Below are 21,052 nucleotides of genomic sequence, written 5' to 3' on the forward strand. Positions count from 1 at the left end.
ATCTCTCCCCAAACTCTCTGCGCTCCAGTCACACTGACATTCTTTCAGGTTTTCTGGTGCCACGGATCCCTTGCATTGAGCTGGTCTTTACACCTAGAAGGCTTCTCCTCCCCCTTAGTCAAGTTCTCCTCATCCTTCAGCTGTCAGCTTAAGCATATTTGCCTCAGAGAAGCTTTCCCTAACTCCTTGAAGTGCTACTCAGAGTGTGATTTACAGACTACCAGCAGCTGTATAACCTGGGAGCTTGTTAGAAGTGCAGAATCGCAGCCCTTTGAGTCATAATCTGCATCTTAACCAGATCCCTAGGTGTATGTACATTAAAGTGTGAGATACACTTCTCTAAGAGATTTGATATCTAAGAGGTACTTTATTCTCTAATTCCAGGTAAGGGCTGAAAAGGCATGTCCTATCAGTCTCAGCCAGGAAATCCATTCCCTCTTGTCTCCACTGAACCACACTTCTGATCTGTCTCCTCTGTTCAGAAATTTTCCAAACGTGACGTGGGAAACTCTTCTAAGGCACTAAGCAGCCTCACACCACTTCCCCCCCCACAACTCATTTTGGCGTCTCTTCGGGGTTTACTTTTGGTGCTGTCACAGCCAACATTCCTTGGGGGTTTGTTTGTGTCCTTGTGTCTGTCCTGGAATTATAATCCCTTTAACTTTCTGCGGTGCTGGGCTGTTTACATGCATTATCTTGTTAGGACCTCACAACAAGCCTGTGAGATCATTATGCTCATCCTCATATTAAAGATGAAACCAGGACTTGGAGGGACCGAGGGGATTTACCTGCAGACATATAGGTACATGGACACTTGCACTGAGACCTCTGACTCTAATTCCAGGCTGATCTCTTGAAATTCTTTCTGGAAGGTGATGGAGGATGGCCACTGTTACAAGTCTTCAACACCTGGGGTAAATTTTGGTGGCCTCAGAATCTGAAAATGAGTTTCCTTTTGAGAGTGAAATGAGAACAAAGAACCCAAAATGGAGGAGGCAAATGCATGGGGAAAGGGGCCAAGAGACTAAGACTGTGATTGAATTTTGGGGTGCCTCCAATCCAGTCACTGTGCCAGAGAAGCATCTTGGGAAAGCAGAACTGAAGCAATGGATCTGTGGCTTGGACTACTTCCCTTGTGGTAAATGGCTGGAGTGATCCCCTATCTAAGCCATGGCCCATTAATTTCACCAAAGCTCTGTGGACTATGGACTTCCAACGCATTAAATTCACTGGCCCCTCAGCTCCTCTAAAAAATGGTGTGTCCAGAAGGACAGTCAGGAAGCCTGGAAAGGGGAGTTTAAGGGGCTAGACCTTCTTGGGTTAACTGAAGGGAGAGGGTGCCCAGGCCAGCAGCGCTCTCCAGTTGGCCAGAGCTGTCCTATGGCACAAAGCTGAGGACAACTGGGGTGACCTCTTCAGCATGGCATCATGAAGGCTCTCTTGTGGCCACCCTCTCCACATGTGCACCTCTCTAATGACATCACTTGACATTGGTCTTGGAGGAGAGGCCTTGGTCACAAATCAGGGCCTGCCTTCCTGGTATGCCGTGTTGCAGACTCTTTTTGGTTCTCTCATCCTCCGAGTCTCAGCACAGATACCACCTCACCTCCCCAGCAGTTCTGTCTAAAGTCTCCAATGGCCTCTCCCCTCATCTAGTTAGTCTGGCATATCACCCTGTTTATTTCCATTACCAGCAACTGTCAACTTTGTGGCAGGTTTCTTTCTTTACTTACTTCTTTTAGCTGACTTGTTTATATCCAGCCCACCCCCATGATGTACCTTCAGAACTGCGCCTGGCACATCACATGGGAGCGGAGAACCTGCCAGATGAATAGTTGTTGAAGAAACAGCAAAATTTTCCCCAAAACCCTAAAGGCAGCCTGCCCACAGCGTGCGTCTCATCATTTTGGCCAAGGATGCCAGGCCCACTCCCCAGGCTCCCAAGAAGCAGAGTCAGGGAACCAGACAGCCTGGTTTATTGAGATGCACCAGCGCCCAAGGCCCATCTCTCCTGCCTCCTGTGGGGAGGAGCCCTCTGGCCTCTCCCAGGCCTTCCCATTCTGGGTGGCCAACGTCCTGCCCTCACTCTCAGCTAACAGTGAGGCACTGATGTTTTAGAGCCAAGACACAGGACAGGAAAGGGGCTCCGGGTGGCCCCTTCCCCCAGAACCTGAAAATGATTCAGGTTTCAGCTACCTGAACCTCTGTGGGGCTGAAATCCCAGAGGCAGGCAGCCACGTGGTGCCCAAGAACCTCTGCGTCAGGCTGAGGGAGGAGGAAGGTCCAGTTCCTCCTTGCCCTGGAGGGCCTGGCGCCTGCCCCTGACAAAGCAGGGAATAACATTAAATATAAATAATTTATACAAAATGGCTCGTACAAAAAGCTGCGGGGTAGGGGAGGAGGTGCCTCTGTGAGAGGCTGAGATGACTGGGGCGGGGGGAGGGGGAGAGATGCCTCCACCTCTCCTAGTCCCTAAAACAGAACCCTCCAGCTGCCCAAGGCCTGGAGGGGGCTCTGGCAGGCAGGCGAGGGCAGAGCAGGGCCAAGGGGCTCAGGGGGCCAGGCTGGTGAGCAGGGTGGTAAATTGCAGGGCCCGCCCTGCCAGCTCCGCCACACACTGCACCATCTCTTGGGCCGCTGGGCCAGATGGGTAGCCCATGGCGGCCCCCTTGACGGCCAGCACCGTGGCCCGCAATGCCTGGCCCAGCGCCGTGCCTGCAGCTCCGACCTGTGCTCGCAGAGGGGTGGAGGCTGCCAGGCGGCCCAGGGTGTCCCCAACAAACACCAGGCGGTGAGCGGCCACCAGCACCTGCTTGCCGTGGGGCACGAAGAGGCGCGGGGGCTGGTTGGCCCGGGTGCTGGACATCAGGGCTGCCACGGCTGCCTGCAGTGTTGAGTAGTGGCCCTGGCACTGCCCGGCGTAGAAGTGCAGGAGCTGTAGATCTCCGGCGGGAAGAACCAGTGGCTCCCCTGGGGACGGGGCCTCCTGCGGGCCGAGAAGAGTGGTCAGTGGGATTGCTCTCATCACTGCCGCTTTTGTTCTCATTTCCTTTCTCCTTCCCTCCCTTTGTTCCTCATTCCTTCCTTTCTCCCTGAGCTCAATTCCTTTAGATCGTACCTCTGCCCATCAGACAATTTAGATTCTCATAGCGAGTGGCAGGAAGGTGCCCAGAATTGATGTCAGATAAATCTGGATACAAACAACCTCAAAATCAAGTCTCTCAACTTCATTGTTTCCTTGTCTCTAAAATGGGGAGCCTAGGACTGCACTGTCCAGTGTAAACGTAAGGCGAACCACCCATGTAATTTCATATTTTCTAGGAGCCACATTAAGAAAAGTACAAAGAAATTGGTACATATTTTCTAACTCCATATATTAAAAATGTTGTAATTTCAACACTGTAATCAATATGAAAATTATTGAGATTGTTTTTCATACTAAGTCTGCAAAATCTGGTGTGCACTTTATATTTACAGTACATTTCAGTTTGGACCGGTCACATTTGGAGGGGATCGGAAGCCGCATGTGGCTGGTGGCTACCAGACTGGATAGTGCAGCTCTCGTCTCTGCCTCCTAAGGCTGCAGTGAAGATTAGCTGATACGATATACAGAAAGGGCTGAGAACAGAGAATTGCACACTGTAAGCACTATGTGAGTGCTAACTACGGCTGTGATCAGTGCTGACGTGCGCGATGTGCTGAGCATAGGGTCTGGCACTTGGTACAAACCTGACAAATGGTAGCTACTGTGATTAGGACCATTCTAGATCAGGTCGAGGAGACCATCTCACTTTCCCGAGGCCCAGAGAGATTAACTGGCGGCTTCAGAGCCCCCGGCTTCTTAGTGGTGGAGCATGGATTAGGAGCCGGGTCTCTTAGGAACCCAGGAATTCACAGTTGGGAGGGGCCTCAGAAGTCACCCGGCCCGGCAACTCTCCTGCTCCCTTGACTGCTCGGTTTTCTGACTCTTCTCCAGCACATTCTTTCCTCTCTTTCCGAATCCCTGATGTCCTTTTCTAAGTTCCAGCTCCTTCCTGAATTCTAACTCCTCTCTACTCCAACCGTCCTGTTTCACTGAACTCTTACCCCCATCCTAAATCGATTTCCCTTGATGCTCGAGTTGAGAACAGCCCTTCTTCCAAGTTCCTGCTCCTCCTCCCCCAGTGCCCCTTCTCTAGCACCACCCCCGTGGGGTTACCTGCTGCTCTGGTGGCCCCCTCTCCAGCAGTTCAGGATCCCCTGGGGAGGCCTTATCCCGGGGCCTGGCTCCCTGAGCTTTATCCATGCCCTGCAGTTGGGGGGAGAGGGTCTCAGTGCAGGGGTGGGGGAGCAGGCTGAGGTCTAGCCTCCATGGCCTTCCTACACCTCCCCACTCCCACGTGCTCCCGAAGGTCTCTCCTGCCATCAGATCTGCAACCCCTTGACTCTAGGTCCGGGAGAGCTCTGGTGGCAGGTCAGAGGTCTCAGGGACCCCAGGCTGGGTTTAGGGGGAGGAATGTGGCACCGATACAAGTGATGTGGCCAAGTACTGGGGCCCAGGCCATAGGGTACAGGGCCATGGATGGGGATGAAGGGAAGGGAGGAAGCCAGGGTCTGCATCTGGGGCCTCAGGCCTCCTTGCTCCTCTCCGCACCCCCGGCTCTCCTGGAGCCATTTCTGGTGGGGCTGGCTGGAGGCGAGCTCACCTTCAGGTGGACATAGTCATACTCCTCGGCCATCGGGATGCCCTCATACTCATTGTGGTGTCCTTCTTGATGGTCCTCCACCTCCCCGATCTCTGGATCCCCCTCGACCTTGGGGCACCCGTAGCCCGGCAGGCGGGGTGGGGGCGGGGGCAGAGGCCGGTCCTGGATGCTGCCCTTCCGGCCTGGAGCAGGAGAGGGGGCCGGGGAAGGGCTGGGGGCCTCTGGGACAGGCAGTGCTGGCAGAGGGCGGCGGGACAGGCTTTCAGCTGAGGGCAAGCGGGGCCTGTGTGCGGGTGTGGGGCTTCTGGCCAGAAGCAGGGCCAGGGCGTCCAGGTCATTGGAAGCTGAGGCTGCCAGGGGCTCTGGAGAAGGGGGTGTCTCCGGCCCCAGCAGGGGGACGTCGTAGATGCCCTCGTCAGTGCCCCCGCTTTCCCCGTCTGCCAGCAGTTCTTCCGGTGCTTCGTACAGATTGAGCAGGGCGGATGCTCGTTTCAGGTTGGAGGGGGCAGCATAGAGGGGGGGCCCTGGCTCCCGGCCCCCCTCCCAGTCCAGATCTGGCTCCAGGTCTGACTGTGGCTTCGGGGCCAGAGGCACATCATAGGGAGCTTCATCTTCTCCAGGGGACTGGGGGACAACCCAAGCCAGAGGGCGGGAGAAGGAGGCCGGGGAGTCATAGGGGCCATTAGAGGGAACTCGGAGGGCAGTGGGGGGTACGTCATAGACCTGGAGAGGAAGCAGTTGGTTACCCTCAGTCTCAGCAGTGGGCCCCCATTCCGCTAACCCCCACCCCTGAGAGCCGTCTGTTCCCTGCCCAACATACACACAAACCTCTAGCCCCTCACCTCCAGGGCATCTCCAGGGGCAGCCTGTTGGGTCCCACTGCCTCTGGGGACCTTGTAGATGGGGTCAGGGGAGGGCGGACAGGGTCCAGCCAGAGGTCCCGAGGTAGGACAGGGCCGAGCTGGGGGTGGCACCACATACACCTGGGGGATGAACACAGGCAGGTGGGTCAGGTGGTGTGGGGACCAGGGGATCAGATAATGTGTGCCCGGGAGGAGCTTAGACATCTTCCAACACCCTCCCTGTACCAGTGGGGAAAGAGCCCAGAAAGGGTTGGCCAACAGGATTAGCAGAGCAGAGCCGGTGCAGAGCTGCCGTCTCAGGGCTCTCCCTCCTCCACGTGCAGGCACCGGCGGATGGCATGTCCTGGCCTGGGGTTTTGGGGGGCTCCAGCTCTCACCTCCTGGTCCTCATTGCCGTGCTCTGGGGCTGGATGTGGCGAGCCAGGCTGGGCTGGCGGCACCTGGGAGAGGCCAGGCTTGGGTGTTGGGCCATTGGGAAGGAGCTTCACTCTGTTGGCAGGCACAATGCCCTGCTGGCCATGCAGGGAGCAGAGGCACCAGCCGTCCAGCCCACCAGCGCCTTCCCTCTGCAGCACCCGTAGAACGTCCCCTCGGCGGAAGGACAGTTCCTGGGGGGACTCGGCGGTGTTGTCGTACAGTGCCCGGGCCAGCTGGGCCTGGTGGGTGAGGTGGGAGTAGGGAGAGGGGTCTTCACACACATATCAGGTCATGTCACCCCCTGCTCAAAACACAGAGCTCCCCACTTCCCTCAAGCTAAAAATCTGACCTCCTGACTCAGCTCTTCCTGACTGGGCCCTGCCTGTCTCCAGCTTTATCCCTTGCATTCTCCCTCTCTATTCCTTGATCTAGACAAGCTCTTTCCCACCTCAGGGCCTTTGCAGTTCCTTTACCTGTCCCCTGACTGTTCATTTGACTGGCCCTTTTTCATCCTTCAGTTCTTCTGAAATGTCTTCTTCTCACTCTTCTCCCCACCCCATTCTGTGTCTCCACCCATTGTTTCCTTCACAGTACTTTATACTATTTGTCTATTTACTTTAAAAAATCAATTTCTTCCCTTGTACTGTCAGCCCTGTGAGAAAAGGGATTTCTATATTCCTAGCCTCCGCAATAGGCCTAACCTGGAATCAGTCTCTCATGAACATATGTTGAATGAATTACGTGAGGAAGTACTGAAAAGGTCTCCCATAGAATCTCCTTTACCTTCCCTGTTTCCCAGTCAGCATCCCCTATAAGCAGGTTAGATTAAGCAGCGGCAGAGACCCCGCATTCTGAGAACGAGTGGCAGAAGCCCAGCCCAGACAGAGCCTCGGCATAATAAGGAAGAAAACAGAAACCAAAGCAATTGTTTTGTTCTCAGTCTGAGGAAGTAAGGTTCTACCAGCAGAGGCTGAGGTTATCATGGAGAAAAGTGTTTACGCTCGTGTGTGTTTGTGTGTGTGTGTGTATGTGTGTGTGTGTAGGCAAGGGGGCTGGTGGACCAACCAAGAGCAAACATTTATCAGCCTGTTTCCAGTCCTGTCTGGTGGGGACATCTAAGCTTTTTCCTTGGAGAGCTACAGGCTCAGGTAAGCCACAGACATCAAGTGCAAATTATATAGCCAGACACTGAGCGAGCGTTTGCACTGATCATCTCATCTCATTTAATCCTCACAACAACCTGATGAGGGAGGAGCCATCATTATCCCCATTTGGAAAGGAAATTGGAACAGAGAGGTTGGTACTTTGCCCAACGACATACAGCTGGTGCGGCATGATTTGAACTCCAGGCTGTGGGATTCCAAAAGCCTCTCACTCACTCCTCTGCTGCCTCTTCACAACCACAAGCCTGAGGATCTACTTTTGGGGAGTTCCCTGGTGGCCTAGTGGTTAGAATTCCAGGCTTTCACTGCCGTGGCCAGGTTCAATTCCTGGTCACAGAACTGAGATCCCACAAGCCGTGCAGCGCACACACCCCCCAAAAAGGATCCACTTTTTTCTTCTTATATTAGTAACAGTAGTTAAGTCAAGAGGGCCCATGACATATATCCAGACAAAACTATAATTCAGAAAGAAACGCACACCCCTAAGTTCACAGCAGCACTATTCACGACAGCCAAGACATGGAAACAACATAAATGTCCGTTGACAGATGAATGGATAAAGAAGATGTGGTACATACATACAATGGAATATTACTCACCCATAAAAAAGAATGAAATAATGCCATTTGCACCAACATGGATGCAACTAGAGATTATCATACTAAGTGAAGTAAGTCAGAAAGAGAAAGACAAACACCATATGATATCACTTATATGTGGAATCTAAAGTATGGCACAAATGAACCTATCTATGAAACAGAAACAGAATCATGGACATAGAGAACGTACTGGTGGTTGCCAAGGGGGAAGGGACTGGGGGAGGGATGGAGTGGGAGGCTGGGGTTAGCAGATGTGAGCTATTATATATAGAAGGGAGAAACAACAGGGTCCTACAGTATAGCACAGAGAACTATATTCAATATCCTATGATAAACCATAGTGGAAAAGAATATAAATAAGAATGTACATATATATGCATAACTGAATCACTTTGCCGTACAGCAGTAACACAACATTGTAAATCAACTATACTTCAATTTAAAAAAAAAAAAGGGACTTCCCTGGTGGCGCAGTAGTTAAGAATCCGCCTGCCAACGCAGGGGACACGGGTGCCAGCCCTGGTCTGCGAAGATCCCACATGACGCGGAGCAACTAAGCCCGTGGGCCACAACTACTGCGTGCTGCAACTACTGAAGCCCACACGCCTAGAGCCCACACTCCACAACAAGAGAAGCCACTGTAATAAGTAGCCCGCTCACCGCAACCAAAAGTAGTCCCCGCTTGCTGCAACTAGAGAAAGCCTGTGCACAGCAATGAAGACCCAAGACAGCCAAAAATAAAACAATTAAATAGGGCTTCCCTGGTGGTGCAGTGGTTGAGAGTCCGCCTGCCGATGCAGGGGACACGGGTTCGTGCCCCGGTCCGGGAAGATCCCACATGCCGTGGAGCGGCTGGGCCCGTGAGCCATGGCCTCTGAGCCTGCGTGTCTGGAGCCTGTGCTCCACAACGGGAGAGGCCACAACAGTGAGAGGCCCGCATACCGCAACAAGCAAACAAACAACCAGAATTAAATAATAAAAATTTAAAAACAAAATAAAAAGATAACAACAACAAAAAGACTTAAAAAACAAAACAAAAAGAGGACCCGTGGCTCAAACATGACTCAAGTTCATAGGAAGTCTTCATGATGCCCAAGTTCCCTTTGCTAGTCTCTCTTCACTGGGCTCTGGTTCCACCAAGTTATTTGGTAGAATCAAGCTTAAGTCACCCACAATGTCAAAATATATTCCACTTCAGTTATGTTTCCTGAGTGACCCGAGCCTGCTGGCAGGATCCCAGGCAGTGGTGGAAAGCAGGTAGTTAGGCATTACTGAACAGGTAATCCATGTGGGCTGACTAACTCAGTGAAACATCTCAAGCTCAAGATCTCTGGCAGGCTGCATTTGGCCACCAGGCCCTGGGGGAAGGATAGCTGGCTCAGCCAGCATGAGTGCATGTTCCTCGTGGCCGGTGTTTCCCTCAGGTGGAGAGGTTGTCCAGCCCTTTATGGCTGGGTGATTTTAACAATAAGCTGACTTCTCTTGCCTGATTCCAAATTATCAAACCCTTTTCTGATTATATTTTGGCTTCTAAAGGATGTTGTCCCACAGAAAGCCAATACGCTAGCCAGATGACACAAATTCCTGGTTAGATTGGCCTTTTTCTTTCTAACTGTAAATTAGAAATTGGTGTTTTGGATCTAGCCAGGGGGTTAAAAGCATGGTTTCTGAGGCAGACAGATGTGAGTTTGAGTCCTGGCTCTGCCACTTTCGAGCTGGGTGACTTTGGGCAGTTTGTTTAACCTCTCCAAGCTTCAGTTTCCTCCTTTATAGAATTCCATATCCATAGCTGAATATCCACTTTCAGCTAATAACAGTACTAGCCTCACAGGGTTGTTGTGAGGACTGGGTGAGATACTGCATCAAAGAATCAGGACAAACCCAGACAAAGCTCAGGGCCAGCTTAGGGCCAGTAAATACTCAATAAATATTAGCTGTTATTAGGATCCTGTGAGTTTCATAAGAATAAATACCAACACCCCTCGCTCCCCCAGGCAAAAGAAAGATCTACCTCCTGGGACTACAAAGCTGACCAGCTGACCACTTGGCTCCTGAGAAGGCATCTTTATGACAGAGTACCCCACTATGTTCAGGACCTCCCCTTCTTCTGGCTCCGAACTAGGGTCTGCTTGCCATCGTATAGATTGAGGAGCTGAGAGGTGTTTGGTCTGAGAAGGAATGAAAATCTAACTCATCCTCGAGGGGTGTGGGTGGATGTCAGAAGCCATGCTTCTTTTCCCAGCCTCACAATCCTCCTTCGCAGGATGCCCATTCAGAGGGGGCCAGAAAGCAGGTGGCAGCCTCGTTTTCCCTGGGAATCCTAAGGCCTAGGGAAGGGTGGAAAGGGGACAGAGTTGCTTGGATTCAGACTACAAGCAGTAGAGGACAGAAAGCAGGGGCGGGGCTGTGAAGAGTTCCTCCCTGTGTCAGGTTTGAATTCTGTCCAATGGGACCAAACCTCTGGGCCTTGCAATTGCGGGAACCCAGGCCAGAGTCCCTGATAGACTGATTGATGATGGGTGTGGCCACCCCAGCTCTACCCCCTCCTCAGGGGCCCAGCTGATTTGTGAGGGAGTGGCTGTCTTAAAGGGGGGTGGCCGTGGGCCACACGCTCACTGGGAGGCCTCCTCCCACTGGCCCATCATGCCAGCTGTCTCCTCCCTTTGTCCCCAGTCCTAGGAAAGTGGCCAGAGGCTGGCTGACATCACCTCCCCTCCTCCCTCTATTTTCTCTTGCTCCCTGCCCGATCTCCCTCTTTTACTTTATTTCCCACCTTTCTGCCATCCCTCCTCTAGAGAAGGGCCCCCTTGGGCCCTTTGCCCTCTCCTATTTCCCTGGAGCCACCTCCGTTCTTTCAGCCCTCTCCCAACCTTTTACTAGCCTCCCAGTCACAAGCCCCTGCCAACCTCCAGTGGCCATCTGTTCCCGCCCATAAAGAAGCAGATAGGACTCAGGCTTGCCCCCTCCCCTCCTTCCAGGAGCAGCCTCTGGAAAGAAAAAGGGGAGAATGGGGAGGAGGAGGAGGAGAAAAGGGGGAGGCCAGATCCAGCAGGAGCTACGGATGAGGAGTGAGAGGGGGAAAGGGAAACAAAAGTGCCAGAAGGGGGACACAGTCTTCCGAAGAAGCAAGGGGCCAAGGAGCGAGACAAAGAGAAGGCAGAAATAAAAGTGACAGCAGTGCAGGACAGGCTGTGGACGTCTCTGCCCGGCAGCCTCCTCTCTCTGGTGGACTCACCGACGTGGCTATGGCCATGGCCTTGGCCTTCCGCGCGGCCAGCTCCAGGCCAGGCTCGGTTTCGCTGACTTCAGCAGCGGCTGCCCCGCACCATGGAGGCGGCCCCCTGCTGCGGCGCCTGAGTCGTGGCCTCCGCAGAGGTTGGAGGAGGAGAAAGAAAACCCACGAAACTCCCCAAATGGGAGGCAGCTTGGCAGGGCAGGAGGAGGAGCGGGGCGGGCCGGGGCGTCGCTGCGGGACCTCATCCAAGGGCGCGCGCTCTGCCCCGTCCCCGCGGCCTCCCGGGGGCTGCCGGGTGGACCAGGCCCCCGGAGCTGCCTGTCCTAGGCCGAGGGGGCACCCCGGATCCGCACGGGCCCAAAGCTCCCTTCCAGTGCCAGGGCGGGCGAGGAGGCGGGAGCTGAGGCTGCGCTCGACGCCTCTCCGGGCCGCTCAGGGCGGCCCCGAGGGCAGGGAGAAGCCGCCGAGGCGGTCGGGCTGGACGAACGAGTTTAGGGGCCAAGCCTCCCCACCCGGCTGCCGCGCCGGAGAGCGGTGCTCCCGAGGCTGAGGGGCGTCGGGGGCTCTACGGCAGCCCCGCTGCGAGGGAGGGGGCGGGGGGGCAGTGAAAACTGAGACGTTCGTCCCTCTTCAAACTCGCCCGACTTGGCGAACCGAGGCCAGGCTGGCGCCGAATGCCTCGGAGAGCGCGGCGGCTGGGCTGGGCGGCCCGAGTGGTTGCTTTCTGCCCAGACTCTCGCAGCCCCGGCGAGGAGGCGGGTTCCCAAGCACGCACACTAGCTCGCAGCGCGCCTGGGGGTCTGGGGGCGCCGCGACGGCGCCTCACTACCCGCACGCGGGCCCGGCTCGAAGGGGCGGGACGGCCTTCCCCACACGCCCCCCTCCAGCCCTCGACGCCGGCGCTCCCGCTCCCACCCTCGGCCCCCGGCCCTCGGCGCTGGCCCCGCCGCCCCGCTTACACGCACCCTTGGCGGGCCCTCTCCGCGCGCCCCAGGGCTCGGGGCAGCCCGGGTGTCTCTGGCAACCGAGAGAAAGGCCACAAAGCAAAAGAAGGAGCAAAGAGAAGGCGAAGGAGGAGCAGAGGCCAGGGTCCTGCGGACTCGCCTGGAGGTGGGGCTGGGGGGGGGGGAACACAGAGCGCTGGGAAGGCTCCGAGGGTCGCGCGCGGGCTTCAGGCTCACCCCCCCGCTCGCGGCTCCCCTTCCCTCCCCTTCCCGGGCTCCCGGCGCCCTTTCTGTGCAGCTCCTTTCTCCTCCCCTCGGGCCCTCTCCGCTCCGGCGCGGGGCTCAGTCCCGGGGATTAAGAGAAAGGAGGGAGGGGAAAAGGGAGGGGAAGGGAAGGGGCGGAGGAGAAAGAAGGACGGTCCCTCCAAAGGCGGGTGTTGAGTTTCAGCTCAGGACCCTCGGGCCAAATTGCACGCCCCCTCCCGGCTCCTCTCCCCCGTCGGCTGCAGCCCGGCGTCGCGGCGAACCTCCAGGTGGTCTGGTTCGCTCCCTCCCGGGAGCTTTCCTCTCCCCGTCACGCCCCCGATCTCCCCCGCCGGCCCCGCGCCTCTCTGCATCCCTTTCATTAGCCCCACATCTGTCTTTCCCTTGGGAGGGAGCACGCTCCTTCCGCCTTTCTGGGGTCCTCCGCGGAGCCTGTCTACTCCCTTGGCAGGGCCTCCGCAGGGGTCTGGGGCTGGACACGGATTCGAGCCCTGGCGAGAGAACGTGATGCCTGAGCATCTGGTCCCGGAGCCGCGGGCGGGCCGGTTGTGCCGTCTCTTAACGCTTCTCTGCCAGTCTAGGCCTGTCCCCTGCCCTCACTCTGGCTCGCTCCTGAGGAGCAAAAGTGGGAACTTCGGGCACAAAAGGGCAGGACTCTTTCAGAGGAGCTGGGATTGCCCCCAGGCTTCAGCTGGAAGGACGCGGCTCGGGTCCCAGTTCGTGTGCGCTGCCTCCCTCCAGTTGCCCACCCCCTCCCCGCCCACCCCGCGTTCTTCCTTTGGGAAGAACACATCGAGGCCTCTCAGAGGCTCCAGAGAAGCCTTCCTTCTTCCATTTTTGAGGTTCCTGGAATTTAAAAAGTGAGATGCCAAACTGGATTGAAAAACTGTAGCATGTTTTCAATATTTACATTTAACACATTAACACTTCAAACACGTAAAGTAGACAATGGCTCTATGTATGGCGTCATTTGGAGATAACATCAGAAGTCTAATTTAAGGCCCTTTGTGAACCTGAGGCCGGGGATACAGAGAGGCTCCCTACCTCCCCTCCCATCCCCCTCCACCCTCGCATTCCACAGGCCCACTCTTCCAGGCATTTGCCAGCAGGGGAGGGGGAAGCACCTGACCCAGCTCCTTCTTCTCCCTGTTGCTTGGGCACCTGTGAACAAACTCAGACTCCTTTAGGATGGGAGAGGAACTTTAACATTTCCAGATGCATCTCAAGGGAGAGCTCCCCCATTCCAGTTTCAGCCTGGTCCAACTTCTCCCAGACCTCAGCCCTGGGGGGCCTGGCTGCCTGGAACACAGAGATTCAGCTTCTGGGGAGTGACTTGGTATATGATCTCTGCCCAGGGGACTGCCAAGGCAAATTGGGACTCAAGATGGAGGTGGGCAGGAAACCCTTTTCCAAAGATGAGTGCTCTGATTGGCACAGGGGAAACGGATGGAGGCCGGAAAAGGCTAAGCAGGAGGGAAGTGCTGGGACCCGGCAAAATGGTGGTTTGAGAGGAGGGCAGTGAGGCTCACTGCCCTCATTGTAGCTGAGCGCCTAGCTAGTGCCTGGAGCTAGGTGAGGGGGTTAGAGTGCAAACCTGCAGGAAAACAAGTCTGTGCTTCTGGAGTGCCCAGGCAGGAAGTGGAGCCAGTCAGACTCCGGAGTGAATCCTGGTTTGTCAGCTCTGTGACCTTAGTCAAGTTCTGGAACATCTCTGAAGCTCAGTTTCTCATCTGGAACAGTGGCTTTGGTGAGGAGTAACTATATGTAAGGTGCATAGCACAATGGCCTTTCCTCTTCACCTTGGCTTGCCACAACTCCCCCTGCGCCCCCAGCTTGTACCTTCATGAAAGTTCAAAGTGTTTCTTTGTTGAGGGCAGGAGGAGCCTTCTTCCTGTCCTTATGCCTCATCTCTGCCCTCTCCTTCGCAAACTGAGGTTTCAGGTGATGCTAACTTGTTCAAGGAGAGTTCTGGGCTCCAGGTTAGGTTGGAGAAAACCCAGGCTGGGTGGTAAGCTAAGACCCTGGGTGGGCGGCAGCCTCAGGCAGGGGGGCCCTCAGCTTCGGGGCTTGCGTTTGCCGCTATTCAGGGGGTAGAAAGGCAGGAACCCCTCCATCAGGCTTTCTGGGTCCCAGTCTTCTCTCCCACTCTTGTCCTTTCCCAGCAGGGCCAACCGGCTGATCTCCTCCTCATCCCACCCTGTGACCTGTTCTTGTTATTCCTGCTACTCAGAATTTCTCGGGTGCTCATGGATTCTTCCAGTTCTCCTCTCTTTGGACCCCCACAGCATCCAGATTGGCTGCATTCTAATCCTGGCTCCCACACTAGCCACCTCCAACCTTGGCAAGCTATGTGACCTCTGGGAGCCTCTGGTTTCTTGTCTGTCAAATGGGATAATAATGGAACTGAGGATTAAGAGAATCCTGAGAACTGGAATTCCCTGGTGGCGCAGTGGTTAAGAATCGGCCTGCCAATGCAGGGGACACGGGTTCGTGCCCTGGTCGGGAAAGATCCCACATGCTGCGGAGCAACTAAGCCCGTGCGCCACAACTACTGAAGCCCGTGCGCTTAGAGCCCGTGCTCCACAAGAGAAGCCACGGCAATGGGAAGCCCGCACACAGCAACAAAGAGTAGAAGCCCATGTGCAGCAACGAAGACCCAATGCAGCCAAAAATAAATAAATAAATTTTTTAAAAAAAGATTCATTCATTAAAAAAAAAAAAAAAAAAAGAATCCTGAGAACAGTGCCTGGTCCATGATGTGTAAATGTTGGCTCAAAGCAACTGTTACTACTGTTACCTGATGCCAGTTCTGTGGGGCAGCAGAACGTCAAGGACATGGAACTTGCCTTCAAGAAACCCACATCATGTAGATCATGCTTGAATACAGTTGATACCTTCCCACTGAACTTGGCATAAAATCCAAATACTCCGGACTTCCCTGGTGGCGCAGTGGTTAAGAATCTGCCTGCCAGTGGGTTCAAGCCCTGTTCCGGAAGATCCCACATGCCGCAGAGCAACTAAGCCCGTGCGCCACAACTACTGAACCTGCGCTCTAGAGCCCCCGAGCCACAACTACTGAGCCCATGCGCCACAATTACTGAAGCCCGTGTACCTGGAGGCTGTGCTCCACAACAAGAGAAGCCACTGCAATGAGAAGCCCACGCACCCGAATGAAAAGTAGCCCCTGCTCGCCGCAACCAGAGAAAGCCCGCACGCAACGAAGACCCAACGCAGCCAAAAATAAAAAATATATATAAATTAAAAAACAAAAAACAAAAAACAAATGTTCCGCCACAGCCTTTAAGATCCTATGTGAGCTGGTCCCTGCCCACCTCTTCACCTCATTTCATCCCACCCTTTCCCTTAGCCTTTGCTTTCTACCCACACTGTCCATTCTGTTTCTGAAACATGTCAAGCTCTTTCACCTCTAGGACTCTGCATGTCCTGTTCCCTCTGCCTGGACCACTCTTTCCCAGACTCTTTCCATCATCTTGTCAAATTCCACATCTTCAGAAAGGCCTTCCCTGGCTTTTTTTTTTTTTTAAGATTTTTTTTTTTTCCTGCGGTACGCAGGCCTCTCACTGCTGTGGCCTCTCCCGCTGCAGAGCACAAGCTCCGGACGCGCAGGCTCAGCGGCCACGGCTCATGGGCCCAGCCGCTCCGCGGCACGCAGGATCCTCCCGGACCAGGGCACGAACCCGTATCCCCTGCACCGGCAGGCGGACTCCCAACCACTGCACCACCAGGGAAGCCCTAAATATTTTTTTTTGATGTGGACCACTTTTAAAGTCTTTATTGGGGCTTCCCTGGTGGCGCAGTGGTTGAGAGTCTGCCTGCCAATGCAGGGGACACGGGTTTGAGCCCTGGTCCGGGAAGATCCCACATGCTGCAGAGCAACTGGGCCCGTGAGCCACGGCTACTGAGCCTGCGCGTCTGGAGCCTGTGCTCCGCAACAAGACAGGCCGCGACAGTGAGAGGCCCGCGCACCGCGATGAAGAGTGGCCCCCGCTTGCCACAACTAGAGAAAGCCCTTGCACAGAAACGAAGACCCAACACAGCCATAAATAAATAAATAAATAAAGCAAAACTGTCAAAAAAAAAAAAGTCTTTATTGAATTTATTACAATATTACTTCTGTTTTATGTTCTGGTTTTTTGGCTGCGAGGCATGTGGGATCTTAGCTCTGACCAGGGATCAAACCTGCACCTCCTGCATTGGAAGGCGAAGTCTTAACTCCTGGACCACCAGGGAAGTTGCCTTCCCTGACTTTTTAAAGTTAAGTTGCCCCTCCCTCCACCCACCCCCCACCTCCCAGTAATTCTCTATTTCTTAACACTGTTTCATTTTCTTCATAGCACTTATTATTATCAGAGATTATCTTGTTTCCTTATTTATCATCTGTCTCCTTCTAAAACGCAAGCTTCTTGAGGCAGGGACCTTATCTGGCTTGTCCTCCTTTGCGTTCCTAGCATTTAGAATGGTGCCTGGCATATAATAAGTGCTCAATAAATATTTGGCAAATGGGCGAATGAACAAGGCAACCATGACTGTAGGACAGAGTTGAGTAAGCCAAAGGCCCACCATGGGGGAGGCACCAGCCTTGGGCTGGGGGAGGGAGTTGCTAGGCTTTTTGTCCTTCACTCTGATTCCCTGCATGTCTCCCAGGCCAGACTGGGTTCTCTTTGAAGGCAGGCTCCAGGCACCTTGTAAGTAAAGGTGATACTACAAATAATTAGCAACCGGTACCATCGTGGCGTCCCCATCAGGACACAGGAGCCTGTTCCGGAGGCCTCCGTCTGGGCCAGGCGGTCTCCCTTTAGTTGCAGGATCACAGGGAGGTTGTAGTGTGGACGTGCTCCAGCCCTGAAGACAGTATCTATTTACCAGCCGGGACAGCGGTAATATTTCAGCATTTTAACCACCAGTGCCCCTGCCTCACCTCAGGTGAGTGCAGATGAGCTTCAGTAGGCCCTGCAGGGCCCTGGTTTCAGCACTGTTGCAGGGGCTGCTAGGCTGGTTGGCACTTTTGTGGCCACCTAGGTTACCCCCAGCCCTCCGCCCAACCCGCACCAAACATGCACATTTCTACAAGAGAAGAGAGGCCCCTAGGCGGAGAGCTGATCAGAAGCAGGGGAAGGACTTCAAGGCAGTGGGTGAGAACTCGGATGACTTTCTGAGGAAGGGCAGGACAGCCATCGTAGCGTTTTGCAAGCTTTCTTGGCCGAGGTGGGGTGCTTCCTGTCACATCCTCCCTGCTCTTTCCTGCTAGGGGCTGATCTCTTCCCAGAGGCTCAGGGGTGGGACTCTCAGCTGGTCCCCCGTGGCTGCCAGGTCAGGCCCAGGCAGGTGAGGACACATGGGGAGGCACCCTTGATATTGGGTGCTGGGTGAACTTTCCTTTGCTTCTGCCTCTACATTCTCCCCATTGTCACCCCCCTCTCTCCACACCCCTAGGGATTCCCTGGAAGCTGAAGCGACTCAGGGATTCTTAGTCACCCCAAGAGGAAAACCCTCTGGAAAATGTTTCTCATGGCAGGGAGTCGTCCTGAGGAGACCCACAGCTGCTCCTGAGATAAGGGGGGAGACTGAGCAAATGGGAAGAGGTGAGTGGGGACGTGTGGCTCAGAGCACAAGTTCTGCGTCAGGCCTGGTCAGGCAGGGGACTGCCCTTCAGGGGTTTCCTTAGAGGAGGTCCTGGTACAGAGGCAGGGGACACCCCAAAGGCCTCTCCTGGAGGGAATGTCCCACGCAACCAACGTGGGTCCTTCGCGGCATCAACAAGTGAAACAAGTAGCTGGGATAACTTCCAGCTCTTTCAAGCACGCTGTCCTGGATAGGGGCCAAGATCAAGAGGTCCGGGCCCGTGTCAGCCTCTGAGGTTCTGATTGGTTTGGGGGAGACCCAAGGGATCCAGCTCTTCTGGAAGGCCCCCTCAAAGCCTTTTCTGGGGTTGGGGGTTGCTCGGGAACACCAAAAGCCACCCCGGGGGCCATGTGCCAGACCTAAGGCTGGGGAAGAGGAAGCTGGAGCCGCGGATCCCAGCCAGCAGGGCTGAATGCCTGAGCGGGCAGGAATGCCCTGTGGCCTGGGGCAGGTTCAGGTGAGACCTGTCCCAGCCCATGCCCAGGTGAGTAGGAAGGCCCTTATAGGGGGGCTTCCCTTCCATCTGCAGCCAACCAGGGATCAGCAGAGTGTGGCATCTCCATGCCAGGAGCTTAGCTTTGGAGTTGATCAGGGCTGGGGTGGGAAGCCAGTTCTGCTTCTTCCTAACTGTGTGACCTTGATGAGGTTACTCAGTTTCTTTGGGTCTCAGTTCTTCATCTTAATATGGAGACAATAGTTTCCATCTCATAGTTTTATTATAAGGGTGAAATGAGCTGATGCATGGGCAGGGCTTGGCACCGTCCTGGCACATGATGCTCAGGAGCTGAGGGGCAGATGGAAGTGAGAGCATGCCTGGGAGCACAGGGGCAGAAGGTGGGCCAGTGGGAGCAGGGTGATGTATTCCTGGCCTCAGTGCTCTTCCTAAGTGCCCCTGCTGTCTCAGCCACCACCTGTTTCCCCTTAGCCCTCACCCCACCTCTACTTCCAGGCCCCTGCAAACTCACCAGAGCAGCTTCTCCCACTTCAGAATCCCCCCGACCTCAGCACTCCTCTGCTTTGCCCTAAAGCATTCGAAGGATTCCTTCTCACTCTGCCATTTAAGTTATTCCTGGATCCCTTTGTTTATTTCCTGAGTCCTTGGTTACCAGTGGGGTATTTTCTAAGGGAAAACACATGTAGATCAGGAAACATCATTCTAGAGACAATGTCTGTGTATGAGTGTGTTGAGGTGGAGCGGGGTGGCGTTGTGGGTGTGCGGAATTAAGGGGGTTGATGGACAAGGATGAAAAGAAAAAGGTGGTAAGGAGGGAGGCAAAGAGCCCCCCAGATGGGGTGGCCCCTGGCTGACCTGAGTCTTCGGGGCCAGGCCCAGCTGGAGCCTTGCCAGAGCGCACATACTCCCTCCTGGCCAACAGTGGTCCATGGAGCTGAGACTGAATGGGCTCACCCCCTGGCCTGAGAGTGGCAGCTCCCCCTGCCGTGGTCCTCATGCCCAAGGCCCAGTGAGTAGGGGTGGGGGCCAGCTGATCTGAGAGCTGGGTGTTCCTGTTGGCTCTTAGATGAGGCTGTCGCCTTGCCCCTCCTCTTCCTGGCTCTGCCTTCTCATTCATGCGATGGGAACAGTCACCCACCACTTCTTCCATCAGGCCCTGCACACCCAGCCAACAAATTGATGGCTCCAGGCCTTCCTGGCAGCCTGTGGGGTTAGGCCTGTATCCCTAGCCCGAAGAGGGTCAGGGAACGTTCAGGTATGGGGGGCGGGGTGGCCCCCGGGGAGGGTGGGTAGAAGTTAGGGAGAGGGTAATGGATAATGAGAAGTCATAGATGATTGTGGTCATAGAAGTTGGGGTCATCGAAGATGAGGAAGCAGTCAGACAACAGAAGGGGTCAGAGAACAAAGAGATAGAGGGAAATGTTCACTAAGGTCGGTGACCAGGAGGACATCTGAGAAGAAAGGGAAGAGAAGAGACAAGGCCATGGGTGGGAGCAGCAGGGATCGTAGAAACGAGGCCTCTTGGAGAGAGACCAGGATGGTGTTCCCTAATTTTGGGTACCAAGAGAACCAGGGAAATTCCAATAATGCCTGTTCTCAAAGGCATAGAATAGCAGGATACTATTGCTTTGACCCATGCCCGGAAAAGTATAAAGAACAAAGTTTACCCAACAGGTTAATGGGCTTACAATGATGTGAATCACAACTTCCGTGAGTCTAGCATTTAAATCAGCTTTTGAAAACACTTGCAAGTTTTTTGGGTTTTTTGTTTTTGGTTTTTGTTGTTGTTGTTTTTATGGTACGCGGGCCTCTCACTGTTGTGGCCTCTCCCGCTGCGGAGCACAGGCTCCGGACACGCAGGCTCAGCCGCCATGGCTCACGGGCCCAGCCGCTCCACGGCATGTGGGATCTTCCCGGACTGGGGCACGAACCCATCGGCAGGCAGACTCTCAACCACTGCGCCACCAGGGAAGCCCTTGTTTTGTTTTTTAATCTCAGGTCACACCCTCCAAAAGGTAGTGGAAAAAAATTTGAATAAACAAAACAGGTTTGCTGCAGATAAAACTAGGACTCCTAAACTGCTCCAGTCAACCTGCTTCCACAAGGCCCTGCTGTCAGCCAGCGCGGCACCCAGGCTGGGCCAGCAGCATCCGGCATGTACCAAGTGGGTGCGCAGGGGCCTGGCTGGGACGTGCTGAGCAGGGCAGGAGCAGAGATGTGGCTAGGGTCGAGGAAGCTCTCAGGTTTGGGGCTGGGGACCAGATGGGGCATGAATCCAGGAGCTCAGGGAACAGCTGGGGGAGGGGGCACCCAGACTAAGTGGAAGCAGTTTTCTCACTGACCTTTTCCTACAGGTGGTTGCATTTTTGGCAATGGTCTTGGGAACCCACACCCTCCATTTGCGGCCCCAGAAGGGCTGTACCCACTGGCCCAGCTGCTGCCCCAGCAAAGGACAGAACCCCACTGAGGAGTGGCTGAAGTGCAACACTGTGCTCATGCCTCCCCCAGAGACCACCAGCCTTGCCCACCACCCAGAATCCTGCAAGGCCAGTGAAGACGGACCCCTCAACAGCTGGTCCATTGCCCCCTGGAGATACGAGTGAGTCTGCTGGCCCCTGTCCCCTCCCAAACACCTGCTCATGTGCTGGTCAGCGTGTGTGTGAGGGACCAGGGAAGTTCCAGACAATTCCAGCCTACCTGCCCCCTTTTACCTCAGGGAGGTTATCAAGTTTGGGTGTTAGATAAGGCCTAGCTCTGACTCTTATTGGGTGACCTTGGGCCAATC

General features: G+C 54.8%; 1 protein-coding gene across 1 annotated transcript; it reads right to left on the minus strand.

The window, feature by feature from the left end:
- Nucleotides 1-763: 763 nt before the first annotated feature.
- Nucleotides 764-11,207, minus strand: EFS (embryonal Fyn-associated substrate; the record flags this gene model as incomplete). Its single annotated transcript, XM_082618146.1, is given in 10 exon segments — nt 764-937; nt 1,780-2,986; nt 4,199-4,288; nt 4,686-5,408; nt 5,528-5,668; nt 5,926-6,204; nt 10,963-11,024; nt 11,027-11,074; nt 11,077-11,161; nt 11,163-11,207. Coding segments are annotated over 9 exon segments (1,908 nt in total). The 3' UTR covers nt 764-937; nt 1,780-2,551.
- Between the last annotated feature and the right edge of the window lie 9,845 nt (nt 11,208-21,052).

The sequence above is a fragment of the Mesoplodon mirus genome (genome assembly GCF_964341445.2).
Source record: "Mesoplodon mirus genome assembly, chromosome: 4".
NCBI classification, from domain to species: domain Eukaryota; kingdom Metazoa; phylum Chordata; class Mammalia; order Artiodactyla; family Ziphiidae; genus Mesoplodon; species Mesoplodon mirus.